At 45.1% G+C, this 16,875-nt stretch overlaps 1 protein-coding gene across 9 annotated transcripts in view; it reads right to left on the reverse strand.

The window, feature by feature from the left end:
- Positions 1–15,108, reverse strand: part of LEPR (leptin receptor) — a 39,445-nt gene extending 24,337 nt beyond the window's left edge. For 4 of the 9 annotated variants that reach the window (XR_014956993.1, XM_085586104.1, XM_085586103.1 and 1 more), the window contains exons 1-6: positions 14,270–15,106; positions 10,954–11,012; positions 8,665–8,961; positions 7,470–7,587; positions 2,917–3,122; positions 170–315 (exon numbers count right to left, since the gene is read on the reverse strand). Coding sequence is in view for 8 of the 9 variants with exons in the window: in XM_085586104.1 (XP_085442230.1) it covers positions 170–315; positions 2,917–3,122; positions 7,470–7,587; positions 8,665–8,961; positions 10,954–10,993 (807 nt within the window). In the remaining variant the exon portion in view is untranslated. Of the gene's footprint in view, positions 1–169; positions 316–2,916; positions 3,123–7,469; positions 7,588–8,664; positions 8,962–10,953; positions 11,013–14,269 lie in introns of all 9 variants that reach the window. The other 5 variants (XM_085586106.1, XM_085586105.1, XM_085586100.1 and 2 more) reach the window with 4 other exon arrangements.
- Positions 15,109–16,875: the final 1,767 nt, after the last annotated feature.

Below are 16,875 nucleotides of genomic sequence, written 5' to 3' on the forward strand. Positions count from 1 at the left end.
AAAATCCAGCTTTTCCAGGAAAAAACCAGCAAGCTAAGCCCAGCTTTTCCAGGGAAAGGCAGCCTGCTAAGCCCAGCTCCACCAGAACAGCCACACTCCCAGTCCAAGGCCAAGGAGAGAGGTGGGAATGCAGGGATTTGGGAATGCCCCGAGGCACAGAGACCCTCACCTGGCTGTCCCCGTGTCCCGGGGGAGCAGAGATCCTCACTTGGTGCTGCAGAGGGAAGGGCAGCGGGGCAGGGCTGGACCAGCAGAGCTTCACCTGGCCCCTCTCAGCCAGCTCCAGGTGCAGCTTCACGGGGGCCTCAGGCTTCACTGCACACAAATCATCCACAAGTTAGCCCCAGCTTCACCCAGGGCTGCTGGGTCTTACTGAGTCACAATTCAGGCCTTAAACTCAGCTCTCTTAAACTCAGTTTTCAAGAGCTGCTCTACTGCATGGCAGTGTTGTGTAATACCTTGGAAAAGTCACCCTGGTGCTGTGGCACTCATCAAGAAATGCTGTTTGACCTCCCCTTTCCCTTAAACCTGCAGGAATTTCCTCCCTCAGGCCACAGCTTTTCCCAGTAGCCAAGCCCTGGCTTACCTGCCTTGCAGGAAAGAGAGAATGGGCAGGAGAGGGGTGGGAATGCTGAGAAAATCAATTTGCTCCTTACAGTGTACACTGGGATTTCCTAAATATTCCCATCCTTCCACAGGGATTATGGCTGTGAAAGGAGGTCTCCAGGAGAGTGAAAATAGAGATTTGGATATTCCCATGGGGATGAAGGGAGCTCTGGATGGGAAATCCTCAGGATTCCATTCCTGGGACAGTGCCAAGGAACCAAGGTCCTGCTCTTCCCTGGCACTGAGACCTTGGCTGGCCCTGTCCTCTTCACAGCCAAGTTTTGCCCATGGAAGAGTAAAACCCTGCTCCAAACCACTGCAGGGTGAGCACCATGTGCAGAAGGGAAAACATTCCCAAAAATCCTGAGCACTGGGCAAATGTTCCCTTCAAATTCCATCTGCTCTGGGGTCCAGCTCTCCAAGGGTCCCATTGAAGTGAATTACTGGAATGTCACTCAGTTATATCAAATATCTCTAATTATTTTCAGTATAAATCCACTATACCAAGTCAGATTTTATTTAGTTATTTCTATCAAAAATCTTTTATTATTTTCAGTATAGATCTACCACACCAAGCCAGATTTTATTTGATTTCTACTTCTAAACCATCTCAAAGCAATTAACTTCAGGAAGGCCAGCAGGGAGTGATTGGGGAGGAAGCAAATAAAAGTCAGTGGCTTTGCCATCACATTTCCCTGAATCAGATCCCACAGATAATGATGGTTGTGATGCCACCTGCTCCACTATCAGCAAATAAAATCCACGTGGCACAAGCACTCAAGAGTTATACATTCAAAATAGTTTTAATTGAGCTAAATCTTGGCAGAACATATATTAATATTGTGCATTTTTAAAACATGCTTCACTAAGCAGAGCTAACTCATTGTGTAATTTTCAAAAACTGGCAGACTCCAGCCTGAATTTTTAATTTCTTCCAAACCAGCAGGATGAGAAATGTCACCTCTCATCTTCCAAACAAGCCCACCCAGAGATTTTAACTGGTTCTGTCTGCAGAGCACATCAGTTATGAGGAAGTTCATAAAATTCCTAAGTTTTTCAGTTAATAAGATGTTCATAAAACTTTAATTTTTTTCCCTGCAGCTGACAGCTCCTGCCTTTATGAAATCTGCCCAAATCTGCAATAACTGGGCACGTTGGAAAGCAACACATATCAAATTCATCACGTCAGGAGAGTTTGAGCTTGATCAAACACACAGGAATGTTTTCCAGCTTGGGATTGCTTGGGTGAGGAAGAAAACATCAGGATGAGAGAGCTGCTTGGGAAAATGGGTGGGATTTCTTGCTAAGCAACTTTGGGAACAGCTTTTTGAATTTAATTGAAGTCCTCAGCAATAAGCTCCACCACTGGGCCAGTCTTGTGCATAGAGAGGAAAAAATTAGAAAGGATTAGAAAGGAAAAAATGAGAAATAACCAAAATTTTGAGTGCTTGGGCTGTGCTCAGTGTGGTTTGCACTGGAGCCCAGACAGGGATTAGGGAGCTTTTCCTGCCCTGTCTGTGCCCCCATTCCCAGCAGAGCCATCCAGCTGCTGTTTTGAAGCACAGGCAGATGACTTCAACTAATTAAGTTGAAAAGAGGGTACATTTATTTCAGTGCTGGGCACATGGGCAGTAACCTCCCAAAGACATGTGCAAGGAATCCCAAACTCCCGCTCTCTGTTTATCCAAAAAGGTTTTACATATTCAGATGGTTTGCAGGATGGTTTCCAGGATGTCTATTACATAATCATTAACCCTCTCATTTTGTATTATAATTAGCTGAATGTCCATTGGCACAATTCTCCTCTTTAATTGGGTCGGTGGGCTCTGAGGTGGGTCAGAAGAGTCCACTGTGGTCAGTGGGCTCTGAAATGGGTCAGAACCCAAAGAATGTTTGGGTTTGGACCCATTTCAGTACAATAAGTTCTGACTTACTTCCTTTGAAGAGGAAGTAAGACCTCTTCTTCATGGAAAACTCTTCACCCATGTCAAGCTGGCAGGGCTCCTTGTCCTGCTGGTCACAGTCCAAACCTCCTCTCATTCTTAGAAGTCAGTTGCATTCATGGCTCCTGCACTCTTTCAATACTCCATGTATCACCTGTCATTCCTAACCTTGTTTCAGTAATCCCCACCTGCTATCAATTAATTTCCTTGTTAAGCTCTAATCACAAAGCATGACCTTTGCTAAGTACATTTCTAACTTAACCCCTTGATTCATTTAAGCTCTTAATTAAAGTTTTCACCCTTAGCTGCATTCCCAGCTCGCCCCCTCGGCTGGGTTTTCCCTGGGCAGGGGTTCAGCCGTGCTCACCAATGTCCGTGGGCTGCAGGGCCATCGGGGGTGACCCCAGGGCTGTGCCCCCTGCCACCACCTCCAGCCACAGCAGGTAGGTGTGGTTGAGGCTCGGGGTGGCCACCAGGCACTGGCAGCTGGCCTGGTCCCCGCAGTCACACGGAGCCACCCTCACTGTGCCCTGCAGAGAGCTCGTGGATGCAGCCCCCAGGGACAGCTCTGACCTGCAGGGGGGAAAAACAAACAGGAAACAAAACAGTTTTCTGTATCTCAATAGGTGTGGCCATCTGGATGTGGTTTATTGCTCAAAAAAATAGATTCATTAATTAAAAAAATAATAATTGTAACCAATCTCTTCAACTCTGCTGCTTCTCCCTTTCTAAATGGTTTTCGAGTAATGAACACAATTCCACTAGAGAATTCCTAGATGTTTTTTAGGCACACAGTGTTGTTTTACCTTCCCATGGCAGCTCCCTGCCATCTCAAAAGAGATGAATTTCTGATTCCCATTCGTGAGGCACTGAAATAACACCAAAACAATTTGATGTTCCCTCCAGTTCCTGCTACAATTGAGCATTACAGGGAATTATTTGGGTTGGGAAGGATCTTAAATCCCATCCCATCACCCGCCATGAACAGGAACCTTTTCCACTATCCCAGGCTGCTCCAAGCCCCATCCTTGGACACTTCCAGAATCCAAGGGCAGCCACAGCTTCTCTGGGAAATCCATTCCAGGGCCTCCCCACTCTTCCAGGGAACAACTCCTTCCCAATATCCCATCTGAATCTTCAGAACCAGCAGTTCCCAAAGGATTCTTCATTCTCATCTCTACTCTTCAGGCTCTTCCAGAAACCCACATTTATGGAATTCTGCAGGTATCCAGTGACTAAATGCTTCCCAAGGTTGAGAATTTAATAGAGCAAATAATTCATGGCCAAATTTCTCCCAGCAGCAAAGCCAAGACAAATCCTGACAGCTCAATCACCTTGGATTCATTCCTGCTTTTCATGTTTCATCCTTACCCAAAAAAAAAAAAAAAAAAAAAAAAAGCTCCTGTTTGGGATTGTTCTGAAGTGATTTTGGAATTATTTCTGTCCAGTAAGAGGTTTGTTTTACTAATTCAGAGAAAGAAATGGAAATTCATGGAATAAGAGCCTTTCAGTACATTTTTCCAATGGTTTTATAGCTGGCACGAGTCACTGGAACACTTGGATTCAGGGAGGGCAGAGATCTCTGCATTGGAGGAGAGGGAAGGACGAGATCTGCTGCTTTATTTTTTGGGTTTATTCCATTTGTTATCTGCTCCATTTATCTGAGAGCAGAGCACAGGGAACTGGCCATGATTCACCAATTCCATTTCCATATCCTGCCCTGCTTAGAGAGGAAAAGGTCAAAAAACTGAGAATTATGGAGGATGGGAAGAGCTCAGGCTGGGACTGCAGGGAACCACTCCTGGATCATCCCAGCCCCACTCCCCTCATCCCTCACTGATCTTTTGGCATCTTGGGATCCTCTGAGGCTGGAAAACCATGGAATTTGGGCAGCACTGCCCTCCCAGCTCCTGGGCTCTGCAGGAACAACCCCAAGCAGGCCCATGTCAAGGTATGGGATACATTTATTAATGCTCCAGACAGTCAATCCTGACATTCCTAAAATAATTCTCACCAGCACTCGCAGACTTTAGGACACGGGAATTATGCTGATGGTATCTGGCAGACACAGAGCTCTGAAATTACTTGGAATAATTTGGTTTTTCTAGATGTGGCTCCGCTGTTTTCTCCTGAATTTCCTTTCAAAAACTTTGCAGAATTTTCTTTGAAGCTTCTCTGCCTTCTCCTGTTGCTCACAGATTTTATTGGTCTCCAAAAGCCACAATCAATCCATGAAAATATATTTTTTTCTTCAAACCATGTCTTTGATCTGATCTATCTGGAAAGTGGTTACCACCACACCAGCTCCTCATCATTCCTAATAATTATTTCAAATTTTAACCATCCAAATGAACTTGTTTGCACAAAAAAAAAAACAAAACCAAAAAACAAAAAAAAAAAACACCAAAAAAAAAAATAAACCAGTTTAAAGGGAGAAAAATGCTAAAGACTTATTAGCCCTCACAAGCTGAGGAGAGGTCAGTGGCTCCTCACCCAAAACCTGTCACAGAGAAGAGTTCTTTTACACCTTTACACCTTGGAAAACCTCAGAAAAAAATATGTAGGAAATCCTAAATATTTTCTATTTATATTCAACCCCCTTCAGAAGGTGATGCTTCTCCTGCTAAATTCATCTGTGGCCCCGTGGGGAGCCTGGAGACTTTCAATTAGATGCTGCAAAATGTCCTGACTGAATTTCAATCCTGTTCTTGCAATTTAAAATAAAAAGTAAAACTTTTTTTAGGGCAAATTACCTGCATTTTCAGGAAAGGTCCATCCCAACCAGGTGGCTGTGACATAGGGTCACCATTGTAACTCTGCTGTCACATTATTCCTACATCCTTTCCAAGCACTGCCTCTACTGGGAATGGATGGAGCAAAGATGTCTGAGGCTTCCAGGATTTTTCCCATAAATATTTCCCAATGTTTTTGATCAATGATAGCTCTAGAAAAATCCTTATTTGAAGAAGCTGCCCCATTAAACTGCAGCAGATCTGGGGGCTGCAGAGCTCATCAATCTCTAATGAGAGGTTGTTTTTCTCTGGCTGGAGAGGCTCAATGTACATCTGTTTGCATGATTTATCCTTAAAAAACACAGGAATTTAGGCCCAGAACTGGAGGAGAGCCTCCAAGGTACTTCAAATAAGTCAAAATCTGAATGCAGCCTCAAAGGGCAAATGATAATCAGTGCTCAAAATTGAACTCGAAGCACTCACCAAGGGGATCCCTGAGGCTAAAGACTCCAGCTTGTGGAATTAACCCTGGGATTTACAGCATTCCTGGGATCAGACAGCTGGAAAGATGTTTGGTATACAATTAACCCATTAGTCTAATGAAGCTTTGGAATAACCTTTTCTCTTTTGTATTCTTTTGGAAGAGCCATTTCAAAGCCCCATCCCCTCCCTCACTTGAGCCTCTCACAGAGCACTGCCATGGGCAGAACAGAACATTCCCATTCCTGATATTTCCAAGCAGGAAAACTGTGGATGTGGTAGAGGAGACTTCTTTAATGCTGGGGAAAAAAAAATGCTGTGAGAGATCCAAGCTTTTCTGTTGTAGATTCTCCTGTATCATTATTTTTGTGCATTGCCCTGTATGTGAGAATCCTGGCTGGATCTCCAGACTCCCAGGGAGAAACACATGCCAGGAATGCATATTTTTAAAACTGGGAATGTTTTCAAGGTATTTTGGCTCAGGAATAAAATGCTAAGGTATCAGAGAGCCAACAGGGAAAGCTGTCACCTTCCCAAAGGCTGAAATGCTTGTGCTTGCTGCTCCCCCAGAGCACAGGGACCCTAAAAGGAAAATTTAATATGGAATGTGGAGAGGGAAATGAGTCCTCCAAGGTTTTGCTTTGTTTCTCGTCTTTGCAGCAAAGAGGAATCAAATAGAGACTCTGCTGAATCCACAGGGCCTGCTCTCCTAAATTGCATGGAACTCACTGAATTCCCTTCCTAACACAAGGAACCTGGGGCTCCAGCCTGGTGGCATCCCAAAAAAATTCAATATAGAGATTTCTGCACTGGGATCACTGGCAAAGCTTTTCCTGTGCAGCTGAGCCTGGATGGAGCAGAGCAAAGGCAGAGCTGCCTCCCCCACAAACACCCATGGAATGGCATTTCAGGAGTCAGAGTCATGAGGAGCACTGGAAATGGGAACCCACCTCACCAAAACGGGAGTAAAATATTGTGTCAGCTAAACAACCATATTTATTCCTAAATAATAAATTTGGTTTCTGCTCTGACTACAGGGATGATTTTTGCCAAATGAGACCTGGCTGTTCAGGAAGTCTTCCTCTATAAATTCAGTTAATTCAACTGTTTCAGTTAATCTGTTTCATAAGGAAATGAAGTCTGGATGTTTTAATACCAATCCTTCAAACCTATCAATAAGCTAGAAAAAAAAACAGGGTGGTTTCATGGAATCAAACAGATCTTTTTGTAACCAATGTATACCAGACCTGCCCATCCCACAGGCAGGATGATTCCATCTCCCAGCATTCCAGGGAATATTCACCACAGTGACAATGAGATAAAAGCAGCATTTGCCATTGGATCACATGTAAAGTACCAGTTACTTCAAGAGAGACAATATTATGGAGGAAAAAAAAAAAAAAAAATAGGCAGAACCAAGACATTAAAATCAAGAAATTCTAACAACAAAAATACATTAAGAAGTCAAAGCTGATTTCATTAAAATATTTTAAGAAACATGGGAAGGACAGAGAATGGGGACTCTCCATTCCAACCATTTTTCATTCAAATAACCACAAACATTCAATATTATCCATGATTACTTTTAGACAGGGTAAAGCAAAATCTGCAGAGCTAAAGCTCCCACCATGCTGGAAGCTGCAATGTTGATGTTTTAGGAAATGCTCTCAGCTTTCCAGACAGATTTAACAATAAATCCTGTACTTACTCCGAGTATAGAAGATTCACCTTCAGGTCAGTCCTCAGATCCAGCTTCAAAAGCTGCAGGTTACAAACCAACAGGTCCAGCTTGCCTCTAATCCAACAGTCCATGTTCCAGCTCCAGTCTGGACAAAAGAAAGGGATCACACATTTCTGAACTGCATTAAAATAAAATAAAATATCTGGACAGAAGTCACTCACAAAGAGAGGACAAGGAACTTTTCCTGAAAGTGAAGCTGCACCACAAATGGGAAAATATTTATGAATAATCTGAGTTGGGCACCTTAAACTCCTCCAAGGCTCACAATCCACGTGGTTCTGCACTGTCACAATTTAAAAAGGAATATTTTTTACCTGGATTTAGGGACAAGGCTGCGGGGTGAAGAAAAATTAAGTTGATGGTGGTTGCTGTGTCCTGGGAAGTGGCACAGCCTCAGCTGGAATTTGTGGAATGAAAGTCTACCTACTGAGGTCAAGGAGATTCCTGGCAGCAGGATGCCAGCTCCGTGTTCCTCAGAGACAGGAGGAAAAAATCCTTGGGGAAAAAAATCCCAATCCATGTACAGACATTTACTTCACATTTATTTTTTAAAGCCTCATCATTCATGTAGAAATGATGCCATTTGCTCTCCATCTCCCCTGCCTGCTGATGGAGTTTAAAGCCCACATCCACCAAAAATATTTAAAATATTCCTCACAGTGTCTAAACTCCTTTGAAAATCTGGGTTTATGTCCTCTTATGCAGTGCTCCATATTTTATTTACAATTCCCCTGGAAAAACAGCCAACTTTTTTTTTTCCCTTTTGAAACCGTGCTGTACAATTCCTCCATCTTCCACTACATTCTGAGATAGGACTTCACCACATGGAAGAAGGATTTTGCCATACTGAGAAAGGATTTTGCCAAATTGAGAAAAGATTTTACCACACTGAGAAAGGATTTTACCAGACTGAGGAAGGATTTTAGCACCCTGAGGAAGGATTTTACCAAATTGAGGAAGGATTTTACCACACTGAGAAAGGATTTTACCAGATTGAGGAAGGATTTTACCAACCTGAGGAAGGATTTCACCACAATGTGTTGCCTGCCTAGGATAAAAGTGAATCCCCATTAATCCACCCACCCCTCTCCTCCCAAACAACAAAAAACACTAAATATTTTTGGAATAATTAACTTCTTATGGCCTTGAGTGCTAAACCCACCTATTTTCTGAGGAGCAGAGAGATTTATTTCTGAAGGAATAAACTTCCTTGCCTGCATGCTTGCTCTGTATAAAGAACAATCAATGCTGCTGGCACTCCAAAGGCAACACAGAAAATTTTCTTCATTCATTAAAGGCTTGATTTTGGGTGCTCCAAGTTCTCTCCTCAAACCAGACCAGCTCCCAGCTGAGAAAGGGCTCAAAAAAGTCTCATTCAGCAGCACACAGGGCAGTGTGAAATTCCTGGGAGGAACTGGAAGGATCATACAATGGGCAGCTGCCATCTGAAGAAACTCTGCTAATATAAAGGGAAAAGTATTGGAAATAAAAGGAAAATTTCATATTTTTGAACAAGTAAAAGGGAGTGGTTGATGTAATACAGAAATAGGTAAAAATCAGGTTGTGTCCAGGGGTTGTTCCCTGAGGTAAAGACAAAATTAATAAAAACATCCTCTCTGAACGGTATCACAGGTGACAGATTCCAGGTTTTACCCAAACCTCACTGCACTTAAAACTTTTGTTTTCTCAATCTCTTGAAAAAAGTCAAGGCCAAGATTGCAGGCAAAGCATCTCTTTGGGATTAAATTGGCTTTTATTGACCAAAACTGCAGTGAATCCTAAACTGCAATGAATCCTAAACTGAAGTGAATCCTAAGCTGGGTGTGAGTCTCATCTCCCCATGCAGTGCTGGAACAGATCCCCTCCATCTCTTTTAAAACAGCTCCATTTCAATAAAAATTTAATCCTGTTGTAAATATGAAATAAAAAAGGACAATATTACTGTGGGTACAACTGCACAACCCCAGGGCATTATCTGAGAAATGAGAGGCAGAAAAATGATCTTTTTTTTACCATCAGACTTAAAATAAAACCACTCTGTGCACATTAGTTGATGTCATGGCTTGAATTGTGCTCACAGTGGTTTAGAGAAGAATGAGCAGGGAACAACTTCCTCTTAAACACTCTGAATTTAAAGATTAAAGCTCTACTTGCAGCAAGGCACAGGGGCATTGGTGCACTTTGCATTCTGCTCAGGAAGGGCAGAAATTTTAAGCAGTTCATTAAACAGAAATTAATTGATGCTCTATGCTTTGCCACAGCCAAAATAAGAAATACCAGAATATCTCTGGCACTGTTTGATTAATAGAAATTCATAATTCTCTAGCACAGAGCACGAGTTAAATAATACCAAAATATGAAATGAACGCTCTAAAAAAAGCTGTTAAAACCAGAAGGCGCAGAGTGTTATTCTGCAGAGGGGTTTGCTTTCCCTCCACACAGATTTTGTGCTGCCAGACTCCAGCACTCCCTCCTCTCCCACTAAACAGTTTGTGCCTCTGTAAATCCTAGCTTCATTAGGCCTCCAGCAGGAGGAGTGGAGCAAACAAACTCTCAGGCCATAATCCATGATTTAAAAAAGGACCAAAAAGTGACAAAGAGCAGGACAGAGAAGCAGCACTGTCCCCAGCTCATCTCTTTTTCAAAGGAACTTCCCCCTCGTGTATCACAGATCATCTCAAGGGATTAATTAAACATTATAAAGTCAAAAATGTGCTCAGCCCCTTTCTTCAGAAACAGACAAAATGAAGTTAGAATGACCCAGAGGAAGGCCTGACTTGTAGCTCTGTCCCCAGAGCAGCAGGGCCATCAGAGGGTGACAAACTGCCCTGAAATCCCAGGAAACCCCCCTGGAGCATCCAGGTTTTCCAGTTAAAGCTGCTCAATATGTTCAGATCACAAAAGGTACTTAAAAGAATTTCAGCAATGTGATATTTGATACTGAGTGGATAAAAGCACATACAGAGCAAGACAAAAATGTGTTTAAGTATATAAAAGGTACCTAAATCTAATGATTTTTTCCTCTTTTTGAATCTTATTTTGTAATGACACAAATGTTCCAAATTGCTCCACTGGATTACAGGGTCTGCTTTATCTCTATGCACCATCATCAAACCCTTTAAATAGTCCCTATTTTAACAAAAAAAAAATTAAAAATATAGGCAAATACCAGCTGTCCTTGCAGAGCAAATGTTAATATTGTCAGAGGCATTTCCCAGTTTATTAATACAGCATTTGGAGTGAGCTGAGCACCCTTTGGCAGCCCTGTGGTGCCCACGGGAGCAGGAATGGCAGCATTCCCCAGGAGCAGAGGAGTTCTCCTTGCACTTCTGGGCATCAAAACTCCCCACACATTTTTATCTCACCAAATCTGTCCAGGGCATTTATTTGGATGTTTCCTGATCTGAAAAGTTATCCCAAACTGCATTTTGGGTGTTTTTTAGTGACTTACCCATCAGCACAAACATGGTCAGGATGATTTGCCAACACATCTTGTTTTGTAGAGCTGACCTAAAAACACACAGAAAATTAATGAAGGACTTATAATTATCAGTCCATAATTTCATTTTGCACTTCAGTTCATTTGGTGCTCACACCTTTGTGAGCAGAATCATGGAAAACCAGTGTGGTTTGGGAAGGAACTTAAAAATCATCTAATTCCAACACATCTGATGAGGAGAGAGACTCCTCTCTACAGCAGGAAAGGAAAAACAGGCCAGAAAGGGAGGAAAAAAGCAGAATTTTCCAAGTGCAGCAGACACAGAAGCACTGATGAATTCCAACAGTGAAGACTTCACTAAACTTTGCAGCAACATTTCATTATTGTTCCTTCACTTCAGATACTTTGATCTTTTTTATTTTCATCCAACACTTACATAAATTCTGCTAAAATCAATATATATTTTTATACTTAAAGCTCCACAGCGGGGATTTTGGCTGCTGTTGTAGCCAGGAACTGAGTAAAATCCGCAGCTCAAGTCAGGCAGCAAATGCCAGGGTGAGAAATTCGAGTTAGGGAATCCCTCCAAAGGGCTCCATTCCTGAAATATTCCTGAGGACAGTTTCCTTGAGAACATCCCTGGAGCCAAAAGAGGCAGTGCCAAGGTTATGTAACGCACTTTGGGGCTGCATGTCCTGGAAAATATATTTATTTCTATATTCCATATCCACCTGAAGCAGCAGCCAGCTGCCCAGGGAAGTCACAATTCCCAAGTCCTTGTCTCCTGCCTGCTCTCCCACCCACCCAGCTGGAGCTGAATTTCTCCAGCACTGTGCTCTGCAGGATCAGCCAATCCCATCCACTTTCCTCCCCTTCCATTGTGCTTTTTCAGCTCCATTTTCAGCAACTCAAGAGGGAATCTCAGATGTTCCCAGCCCCAATTTCAGGGGACAATTTGGCTCTCAGCACAGCTGGTAGGTGGCCCATCTTACCTCTTCCTTTTCCATTAGTTTATTTCTGCTAGAGAGCCATGAGGGCCAGAGGAATTATGGAGCTATCAGGTCATTTCACAAAGATACAGGCAGGAATTATTTCCAAATCACTGAAATTAGTTAGATTTTCCCTAATTTCAAAAGGAATAAGTACCTTCTAAAAGAGTTTATTTGACATAAATGTACATTATTCACACTATTAAATGGTTTAATGAGAAACAGCCCATGTTCCTCTTTCATAGGTGTAACAAAAATCCCAGTCCATCCTTCAGCCACTTCCCAGCAGGAAACTGGCAGAGATCACTTCCAAGAAAACTGGACATCCATTTCCAAAATGTATTAAGTTATCCATAGGCCCTGGGTGTTAGAGTTTCCCTACTAAATATCCATTTACACCAGGAAGAAAGCAACCACAGAGCCCCAGAACCCAATATGGAAGGAAAATTATAATTTATATTAAGGTTTCTTAATGTCCTGATGGAAGGGAAAAAAAATTAATGGATAATTTCTCCTTGGAAAAGGTGGTCAGGATTGGAAGGGGGTGTCCAAGGAACTCCTGGAAGTGGCACTCAGGGCTGGGGACAAGGCTGGACTTGATGGTCTTGGAGGGCTTTTCCAACCTCAATGATTTTGGGGTTCTGACATAAAAATGGCCAGACAGAGCAATCAGAGATTCTGATGTCAGCACTAATTTAATTTTTAGAGCAGAAGGAAAAACCCCTTTTCAGGTCACATGGACCTAGGCTGGTTTTTCCAACATTCCCGACCAAAGCCAGTGCTCAACATGACCAAAAAAGCCCTGAAAGTTGCATGGCCACAGAACCAGCCTCTTCTCTGTTCGAAGTTCAGCCTTCCTTGTGTAAACTTTGCAGAATTGGGTAAAAAGAGATATCTACAGATAAATCCCCGGGCAGGATAAATGTACTGCTGCAGCAGATTCCCAAAATCTTTTCCAGTGAGAACACTGAACTTGCCAGAAGTTCTTACTCCACTGTAAGAAAGAACACAAGTTTTACAGGAACATTTACAGAGAACTGGAAGTTAAATAAAGAGAATTACTACAACTTGTAAGCTCTGTCCTAGAGAGAATAAATGAACACAGCCAGGACAAACTGATTTGTTTGAGGCTGGGGAAGTGTCTATACAAAAGGAAGGAATTTGGGTCCTTTTGAACCAATATATCTTAAATTATTCTGGAACCACAGAATTTGCTGCTGCTGTGTACAAGAAATTTCCTGATTTCTTATGTAAATACTGTATTCCTCTCCATATCAACCACAGAATTGCAGAATAGCTCAGCACCAAGAGTTGGGATTAAAACCAAAACACAACAGATATGACAGGCAAGGAGGAGAGCAATGAAATAAGATCATTTTTATTTACAGGACAAATGAGAAATCCTAGAATTCCCTGGCTTATCAGCATGGGAAATAGGTTCAGAACAACCTGAAATGAGCAGGACCCACAAACACCTGCACTGGGCATGGAAAATCATATAAACCGTCCCTGATTTTTGCAGGCACTGCACTACAGCTGGTTTTAAATATTAAAAATCTCTAGAAAGCATAAAAATATTTTAGCAATAATGTCTATGCACAGCATCTTCTGACCTGTTCTTTAAAGTGCCGAGGGCTTTCCAGTCCTGTTGGTCTGAGCATGGAATTCCATTTTGCCATTGAGTATATTAAAAACCATTCTTAATAAAGAGTTCAGAGTAAGTGGTACACACAAAATAGAAATGAGTACGACCCACAATGAATAATTTTGCTGATATTAAAGCTTTAATAAAAGCAACCCAAGTTGAGCAGAAGCACAGCTACAAATCCAACTCTAAACCTGCTGGTGGAGCCTCGCCCCCAAGACTCGACAGCAAAACGTCCCGAACTCTTCAGAGTTTCTCCAGACCCTGGAATTTCTCTTGTTTGTAGTGAAACCACTCCTCATTCATGCTGTGGATCTGTCCTTCCTTACGAGCAGAGCTCCTGGGATTCCTTGGCATTTAAAGGTTGTATCCACGTTATAGGTACGCTTGGAAGTTAAGGGCTCTCAGTGTGTTCATTATAAAATACATTCATAAACGCTGTACCATTCATTGACTTTCCGAAGTTCTCTTCTATCTCAGCTCCCGCAGCATCGGGGACTCACAGCCCACATTCACCGAGATTTACTTTTGTTTTGCTTCTGACACTGAATCTCAGGGAATATAAGGAGGGAAAGGGCTGAAACTGCCTGGATCTGCGAGCGGGATGTGGAACCGGCTGGGGGCTGTGCTCAGGGGGATAGTTCAGGATATCAGAGGGGGGGGGGGAAAGCGGATAAAAAGAAAATTCACCAACCTTCTCCTTGCTCTCGGGGTTCCGACTGGTGGCTGAAGACGCTGTTCCGACGGCGAGCCCAGGACGGGCGCTGCCCTCAGCCCGGCTCCCCTCAGCCCGGCTCCCCTCAGCTCCGGACACTCAGCCCGGCTCTCCTCAGCCCGGCTCTTCTCAGCTCCGGCTCTTCTCAGCCCCGGACACTCAGCCCGGCTCCCCTCAGCTCCGGACACTCAGCCCGGCTCTCCTCAGCCCTGGACACTCAGCCCGGCTCTCCTCAGCCCGGCTCTCCTCAGCCCGGCTCCCCTCAGCCCCGGACACTCAGCCCGGCTCCCCTCAGCCCGGCTCCCCTCAGCCCGGCTCCCCTCAGCCCCGGACACTCAGCCCGGCTCCCCTCAGCCCGGCTCCCCTCAGCCCGGCTCCCCTCAGCCCCGGACACTCAGCCCGGCTCCCCTCAGCCCGGCTCCCCTCAGCCCGGCTCCCCTCAGCCCCGGACACTCAGCCCGGCTGCCCTCAGCCCGGCTGCCCTCAGCCCGGCTCCCCTCAGCCCCGGACACTCAGCCCCGGCTCCCCTCAGCCCCGGCTCCCCTCAGCCCCGGACACTCAGCCCGGCTCCCCTCAGCCCCAGACACTCAGCCCGGCTCCCCTCAGCCCGGCTCCCCTCAGCCCGGCTCCCCTCAGCCCCGGCTCCCCTCAGCCCCGGCTCCCCTCAGCCCCGGCTCCCCTTGGCCTCCCTCGGCTCCCTTCAGCCCGGCTCCCTCCGTCCCCAGCCTGCTTCTCCCCAGCTTTCCCCGGTCCCCCTCAGCTTCCCTCGGTTCCCCTCAGCCCCGACCCTTCCGCCGCCCCGCCCCGGCCCAGCGCCCCGCCCGCCGCGGCCCCTCGCACGGGATAGCCGGGATGGGGCTGGGAAGGGTTTGGAACACCGGCACCCTCGCACGGGATAGCCGGGATGGGGCTGGGAAGCGTTTGGAGCCCCAGGAGAGGCTGAGGGAGCCGGGAAGGGGCTGGAGAATCCCTGAGGGAGCTGAGGGGGCTGGAGAATCCCTGAGGAGCCGGGAAGGGGCTGGAGAATCCCTGAGGAGCTGAGGGGGCTGGAGAATCCCTGAGGAGCCGGGAAGGGGCTGGAGAATCCCTGAGGAGCTGAGGGGGCTGGAGAATCCCTGAGGGAGCTGGAGAATCCCTGAGGAGCCGGGAAGGGGCTGGAGAATCCCTGAGGAGCCGGGAAGGGGCTGGAGAATCCCTGAGGAGCTGAGGGGGCTGGAGAATCCCTGAGGGAGCTGAGGGGGCTGGAGAATCCCTGAGGGAGCTGAAGGGGCTGGAGAATCCCTGAGGAGCTGGGAAGGGGCTGGAGAATCCCTGAGGAGCTGAGGGGGCTGGAGAATCCCTGAGGGAGCTGAGGGGGCTGGAGAATCCCTGAGGAGCTGGGAAGGGGCTGGAGAATCCCTGAGGGAGCTGAGGGGGCTGGAGAATCCCTGAGGAGCTGAGGGGGCTGGAGAATCCCTGAGGAGCTGAGGGGGCTGGAGAATCCCTGAGGAGCTGAAGGGGCTGAAGAATCCCTGAGGAGCTGAGGGGGCTCAGCCTGGAGCAAAGGAGGCTCAGGGCTCTTGTGGCTCTCACAGCTCCTGCCAGGAGGGGACAGCCGGGGGGTCGGGCTCTGCTCCCTGTGCTGGATCAGAATCTCCTCTTTGGCATGAAAACATGGATGCTGACCAGGAGCAGGAAGGATAACAAGGGAGCAGGAAATAAAATTCCTACAGAAACAGCAGGAGGGATAACCTTGGAAGAGTTAAAGCTCATCTCATTCCGCCCTTGCCACTTTCCACTAGACCAGGTTGCCCAAGGCTCATCCAACCTGGCCTGGTGCCTCTTAATGATGCTAATTAATTCAAATATCTCAAGACCTGGTTGTGCTGTAATGCATATATCCATTATCTGCTGGCTCTAATTTAAGAGCAGTTGATATAAATTACCTTTTACTCCACAAGTAATGGACTGAATCACATTTTTGACCCTTTTGCACTTCAGCATTTGAGCAGTTGATAGATGTAAAGCAGTACCACATTTAACAGGAGCTTGCAATTAAAAACAACGCCCACAAATTATTTCAAGGAATTCTAAGCAAGGGTTTAGCCCTGCTAGGAAAGATGGACCTTTAATTTTGCTTGTGCTCATCCTTTTGTAAAAGGCAGCAGTAATTAAGAATGAGTGAACTAGAGACGAAAGTCCCAGCCAGGCCCAACTGAGGGTTTTATACAATGGTTTTTCTTCTCAGCAATATTATTTTAAAAGAAATGCAAACCCACTATCTCTGCTTCATGAGGTATGAAGACAAATATTTTTGTTTCCCTATTGCAAGCTCTTCTCAAGTAACCAGACTGGAACTATCTTTTGGGTGGTGTAAACACTTCTCCCATGAGCAAACCCACTGATTTGGCTTTCATTTATTTATTGACTTTCTGTAATTCACAACCCATTTCCGTAAAGCAGCATCAGCCAATTTCACTCCTTATTAAAATAACCCTCTCTTAATTGATAAATTCTAATTTTAAAATATTTCCTGATCTAGTGTGGCAGTTTGGGAAATCTGACTAAATACAGCTCGTGTCTGAGGTTAGGAAGCCACTGAAGCT

Source organism: Lonchura striata, chromosome 8 (assembly GCF_050655825.1).
Source record: "Lonchura striata isolate lonStrDom1 chromosome 8, ASM5065582v1, whole genome shotgun sequence".
In the NCBI taxonomy this organism is placed as follows: Eukaryota; Metazoa; Chordata; class Aves; order Passeriformes; family Estrildidae; genus Lonchura; species Lonchura striata.